This window comes from Nanorana parkeri, unplaced genomic scaffold, assembly GCF_000935625.1.
Source record: "Nanorana parkeri isolate BGI_ZX_2015 unplaced genomic scaffold, ASM93562v1 scaffold15, whole genome shotgun sequence".
Taxonomy (NCBI): domain Eukaryota; kingdom Metazoa; phylum Chordata; class Amphibia; order Anura; family Dicroglossidae; genus Nanorana; species Nanorana parkeri.
In genome coordinates this window covers 1,032,444-1,038,867 of record NW_017306283.1, presented here as the reverse complement: position 1 = coordinate 1,038,867, position 6,424 = coordinate 1,032,444, and the positions used below count along the sequence as shown (strand labels likewise).

Sequence of the window (6,424 nt, the reverse complement as noted above, 5' to 3'; positions counted from 1 at the left end):
GAGTCAGCGACCCTCGAGGGGGAGCAGTGTAAGGATCGCACAGAGGTGTGATGAGAGGCTCGGAGCTGAGGGAAGCTGCGGAGCAAAACTGAGGACGGTCAATGCTGAAGAAAGCGGATTATTAGGAGAATGTCGGCCTTTATGTGAACAAAACACTGTCCTTTATGTTGCTGCTGGAAGCTGTGTTGTGTAGCAGGGGAAGTCTAATGGGTGATGGAAGTCTAATGGGTGATGGAAGTCTAATGGGTCATGGAAGTCTAATGGGTCATGGAAGTCTAATGGGTCATGGAAGTCTAATGGGTCATGGAAGTCTAATGGGTCATGGAAGTCTAATGGGTCATGGAAGTCTAATGGGTCATGGAAGTCTAATGGGTCATGGAAGTCTAATGGGTCATGGAAGTCTAATGGGTCATGGAAGTCTAATGGGTCATGGAAGTCTAATGGGTCATGGAAGTCTAATGGGTCATGGAAGTCTAATGGGTCATGGAAGTCTAATGGGTCATGGAAGTCTAATGGGTCATGGAAGTCTAATGGGTCATGGAAGTCTAATGGGTCATGGAAGTCTAATGGGTCATGGAAGTCTAATGGGTCATGGAAGTCTAATGGGTCATGGAAGTCTAATGGGTCATGGAAGTCTAATGGGTCATGGAAGTCTAATGGGTCATGGAAGTCTAATGGGTCATGGAAGTCTAATGGGTCATGGAAGTCTAATGGGTCATGGAAGTCTAATGGGTCATGGAAGTCTAATGGGTCATGGAAGTCTAATGGGTCATGGAAGTCTAATGGGTCATGGAAGTCTAATGGGTCATGGAAGTCTAATGGGTCATGGAAGTCTAATGGGTCATGGAAGTCTAATGGGTCATGGAAGTCTAATGGGTCATGGAAGTCTAATGGGTCATGGAAGTCTAATGGGTCATGGAAGTCTAATGGGTCATGGAAGTCTAATGGGTCATGGAAGTCTAATGGGTCATGGAAGTCTAATGGGTCATGGAAGTCTAATGGGTCATGGAAGTCTAATGGGTCATGGAAGTCTAATGGGTCATGGAAGTCTAATGGGTCATGGAAGTCTAATGGGTCATGGAAGTCTAATGGGTCATGGAAGTCTAATGGGTCATGGAAGTCTAATGGGTCATGGAAGTCTAATGGGTCATGGAAGTCTAATGGGTCATGGAAGTCTAATGGGTCATGGAAGTCTAATGGGTCATGGAAGTCTAATGGGTCATGGAAGTCTAATGGGTCATGGAAGTCTAATGGGTCATGGAAGTCTAATGGGTCATGGAAGTCTAATGGGTCATGGAAGTCTAATGGGTCATGGAAGTCTAATGGGTCATGGAAGTCTAATGGGTCATGGAAGTCTAATGGGTCATGGAAGTCTAATGGGTCATGGAAGTCTAATGGGTCATGGAAGTCTAATGGGTCATGGAAGTCTAATGGGTCATGGAAGTCTAATGGGTCATGGAAGTCTAATGGGTCATGGAAGTCTAATGGGTCATGGAAGTCTAATGGGTCATGGAAGTCTAATGGGTCATGGAAGTCTAATGGGTCATGGAAGTCTAATGGGTCATGGAAGTCTAATGGGTCATGGAAGTCTAATGGGTCATGGAAGTCTAATGGGTCATGGAAGTCTAATGGGTCATGGAAGTCTAATGGGTCATGGAAGTCTAATGGGTCATGGAAGTCTAATGGGTCATGGAAGTCTAATGGGTCATGGAAGTCTAATGGGTCATGGAAGTCTAATGGGTCATGGAAGTCTAATGGGTCATGGAAGTCTAATGGGTCATGGAAGTCTAATGGGTCATGGAAGTCTAATGGGTCATGGAAGTCTAATGGGTCATGGAAGTCTAATGGGTCATGGAAGTCTAATGGGTCATGGAAGTCTAATGGGTCATGGAAGTCTAATGGGTCATGGAAGTCTAATGGGTCATGGAAGTCTAATGGGTCATGGAAGTCTAATGGGTCATGGAAGTCTAATGGGTCATGGAAGTCTAATGGGTCATGGAAGTCTAATGGGTCATGGAAGTCTAATGGGTCATGGAAGTCTAATGGGTCATGGAAGTCTAATGGGTCATGGAAGTCTAATGGGTCATGGAAGTCTAATGGGTCATGGAAGTCTAATGGGTCATGGAAGTCTAATGGGTCATGGAAGTCTAATGGGTCATGGAAGTCTAATGGGTCATGGAAGTCTAATGGGTGATGGAAGTCTAATGGGTGATGGAAGTCCCTGCTGATGGAAAGAGACTTTTTGCCTGCGCTTTACTTGCATTTCCTGACTACAGTCGAGTGTCCGTCTTACAGTAGCCTTACCCTGTAAACTTAAAGGACATGTTCAGGTTCAGATAAAAACTCCCCATCTCCCACTATACTCCCCTAAGCTAAACCCCACCCCAACGCTGGTGCCCACTTACCTCTCTCCAACAAGGGATGGTCAATGTATTACAATAACAACATGCCCACATCCGTGCAGTAGCATTCTATAGACTTCAATGGGCCCTTACTCCAAAGGTACCAGCACAGCCCATTTAGGTCTAAGGGGCATTACGTCTTAGGCTAGGCCAGAAGGCTTCTGAATGGAGGATGTGAATACCATGGAAGACCACTGCTGTTGGAAAAAGGTAAGTGGGGACCTAGGTGGGGTGTGGGGGGTTTAGATTAGTGTGGTGTAGGGATTGGTGGCTGGGAACTTTGTTAGCACATACCAAGCATTATTAGGAGTCTGGACCAGAGTTCAGGGGAGTTGTGTGTGTGCAGGAGGCACACGGACACAGGTAGACTCGGGTATGTGCTATCTAAACTAGGGGGCGAGGTGCCTTTCAGATTGGGAAAGTCTGGGGTGTGTGTTGTGTTAGGCTGGGAACTTTGTATGTACATCTAATCTTCAAGGTTACCCCGTACGTTGCTTGTTCAAGGCAATGTAAGGTGTTCGCCAGAGTAGGCACCCTTCCCATGTACATACCTTTACTCTCCATCTGTTGGTGCCCTCCCAAAAAACACATCGCTAAGGATTTTGCCTTCTTGTCAGTGCTGGGCTTGGACAGCACCCAGGGCAGTACTGTGGGAGGCAGGGGATAGAGCCCTATGTTCCCCAATATTGGGAAGCACCAGGCTGATTATGGGATCAGACAGGGAAGTAGAGTACAAGTGCAAGCACTAGCAAATGATGGCGGGTATAATGTACAGTATTGGGCGTACTCACGCAGTTGGTCAAATGATGTCTCCACTCCATCTGGACCAATGACGGAGCAAACGAGTCTCGCTTTGAGGAATGAGGTCCATTTTCCCACCAGGGAGCGCATCCCTCCCTCGTCATTCTACAACGATGGCAAATAATAACATTATCTATCAATGCTTTCCACAGAATACAACAGTTCTTCACAAAAAAAACAACTAAAACACAAAATATCTGTAGCGCCCTCTAAAATGTCGCTATTCAATTTAGAGATACCTGGACTGTAACCAGTCTAGATACTGATTATACAGAGCTCTGCATTCTATAGGTGTCCCTGAGTCTGCTGGATTGATTGCTCCTCCTGTTGCTGAGGAAAAGGGAGCCTTGGCATACAGTGAGGGAGGATCCACCCTCAGGTTATGACTATGCACCTGACCCTAGCCAATCCCTGAGTAGGATGACTCAGAGGCATGGTTGAGGGCAGGTAATAAAAGGTCTGGGGACATTGTGGAGAGCTCTCTTCCCCTAGGGGCCTTGCCCTAGGAGGACTGTGTGTGATGCAGAGCAAATGGCCTGGGCCTCAGCACATGGCAGGTGCTGAGGGGCCTGGAGGCCTAAGGATACACTGATACTTCACTGGGCCCATACACGTGGCAGGTGTTGGGTGCCTTGTTCTAAGAAGATACTCTCATTTAACTGGAGTGCTCCTTGGCAGTTGCAGATGCTGAGGGCACAGAAGTTCCAGATCCTAAAGAGGAAAATACCTGATGGAAGCTGGGTCGGGGAGGAGTCCGCTTGTTGAGGGGTACCGCAGAGGAGCTGGTGCGAGCGTCCGTCTGGGACCCACAAGGGAGATCCCACACCCTATTCCAGGTATCTGTTCACAGTACTACTACTACTATTGGTCTCTGGGACCAGATCGCAGTGTTTTCGGCCTTAGCGGTTGCTAGGGGAGAAAGCTGTCCTCAGAAGTATTTCCAAATGGCATCCTACAGACCCTAAACCCTCTCTCTCCTATTGATGTTGCAAATAAATACCATAAAAAGACCCTAAGACTCGAGCCGTTCTGTCCGTGAGTGTCGGTGTGCTGTTGCTGATTAAAGGGGAATGGCAGCTGGATCCAAAAGGTAGGAGAACCTATTTCAATATTCAGCGGCTCCTTCGGGGGTGAGCGCTACATATCATATACAATGAAAGATTCTCATCTATCTCCCGCCAGCCCCGGAGCAAACCAGACACTCAGCTCAAGAGCCAAATCTTCCCATCTACATAGGAGGTCCACATCTAGTCCCAGAACCAAAGGGTGGCCTACTGGTCTAAGGGGGAGGACTTGGTGGACCATTCAAAATAGGAGCACCTCTGTCATAAAAATATGTTGCTGTTACCAACCTCTACTTCTAAAAAAAATGGTTCCCTGGCTATCATGCTGATCCAGTAACTTCAGTACTTTCCAAGAAGGCCTTAAGATGGAGACAGCCAGGCAACTAGCAGTTTCAGAGGAAGGATAGCAATGGCAGCCCCTCTGTTTCTTCCACTGCAGGATTCTTAATGTACTCAAATGCACCTCTTCAATACTCCTCTGATCCCGCCCAAACCTGAGCCCCTCTGATCCCGCCCAAACCTGAGCTCCTCCGAACCCAGCCCAAACCTGAGCTCCTCCGATCCCAGCCCAAACCTGAGCTCCTCCGATCCCAGCCCAACCCTGAGCTCCTCTGATACCAGACCAAACCTGAGCTCCTCTGATCCCAGCCCAAACCTGAGCTCCTCTGATCCCAGCCCAAACCTGAGCTCCTCCGAACCCAGAAGGAATCTCTTTCGGCTGCCGCCCAATCATCTCTGACGGGGGAATTACCTGCCCACAGCTGCATAAGCAAAGGGTGGGGATACTGTGACATCAGATCATTGGCTTTATGGCCACCTGGCTATATTTGGTCAATTAGATTGACCTAATATGACATCTGTGATGTCAGCACAAGCATCCTGACCCTTAGTCTATGAGCTGCTGTGGACAGGAGGACCCCCATGTCCCTTCCAGGTTCAGAGGAGTTCAGGTTTAGACCCGGTTTGGTCCAAAACTGAGCTGATCCCTAACTATGGTGGTTAAGGAAACAGGAAGGTCCATAGAAAACAGAGTAGAGATGTCTTAGGTGGTCCATTTATAAATCATGTGCGTAGCTTTATTGCTGCCTGGGGAAAACCCAATCATCGGATGCCAATAGCCTTACGGACCATAAATAATGTTTCTCTCGGGATTATTCTCATACAATGGAGCCAATGGTCTTCATCCATATTTTAGGTGTGCAAGGGATAGGGAGTAGGTAGGAGTTTAACTACCTGTCCCCAAAAGTCAGAAATGATTGGGCAACACCAAATGAGATAACAAATCTGCACATGTCAAATAATTAGAGGTGGGGTATATGTGCCATTATATGAGGCCCAATGGGAAGAGATGGGAAGAGATGGGCCTGGTGGATCATATACAACGGAATCAATCAGGCGATACTAGCCGATGGAAAGAAGACGCCATTCCTCAGTTACACATTAGACATAAGTAGCTGCACTCATTATGATCTGATGTCGGGTCAGTGATGACAATAGGGATGAATGGATTAGGGCAGGGGTAGCCAAACTCCGGCCCTCCAGCTGTGGGCGGAACTACAAATCCCATGAGGCATTGCAAGATTCTCACAGCCACAGACATAACTCCCAGAGAGAGAGATGCATCGTGGGATTTGTAGTTTCACCACAGCTGGAGGGCCGGGGGTTTGGCTCAGAAGGTTTTTATTACAGATCAGAGGATGGAAGAGAAAGAAGGGGAAGTAATGAGCACGAGGCACGTTATGTATATATCTCACCAAACATATCCGAGCGATCCGAGACACCACGGCGGGCCCGTTCTCGCCCTCCAGGCTCCGCTCCCGGAATAAGATGTAGTGTTTGTCATCCTCTTTAAAGCTGCTTTCCGGCACCACCAGGGAGCCCACAAATACCGGTTCTGAAGGCGAGAAGTCACAAAGCTTTTATATAGACTTTAGCGGAACGCTGAGATTGTAGAAATTCAGAAGTCTGTCATAATCAGGGCCGGTGCTGCCACTAGGCAAACTAGGCAGCCGCCTAGGGCGCAGCCTCAACCACTCACCCCCTCCCCCACAGGGTGCTATTGGCTAATTCAAATGAAAATAGCCAATAGCAGTCAGGCTTTTGTCCCGGCTAATTACATCCATCTATCGCCTGTGGAATCTGGAAGGCAGGAGAATG

At 47.9% G+C, this 6,424-nt stretch overlaps 1 protein-coding gene across 1 annotated transcript in view; it reads right to left on the bottom strand.

Moving 5' to 3' along the window:
- Nucleotides 1-6,424, bottom strand: part of LOC108788941 (semaphorin-3F-like) — a 94,819-nt gene that overhangs the window by 17,205 nt on the left and 71,190 nt on the right. The window contains exons 8-9 of the mRNA XM_018558849.1: nucleotides 6,022-6,161; nucleotides 3,194-3,308 (exon numbers count right to left, since the gene is read on the bottom strand). Of these exons, the coding sequence (XP_018414351.1) occupies nucleotides 3,194-3,308; nucleotides 6,022-6,161 (255 nt within the window). The remainder of the gene's footprint in view (nucleotides 1-3,193; nucleotides 3,309-6,021; nucleotides 6,162-6,424) is intronic.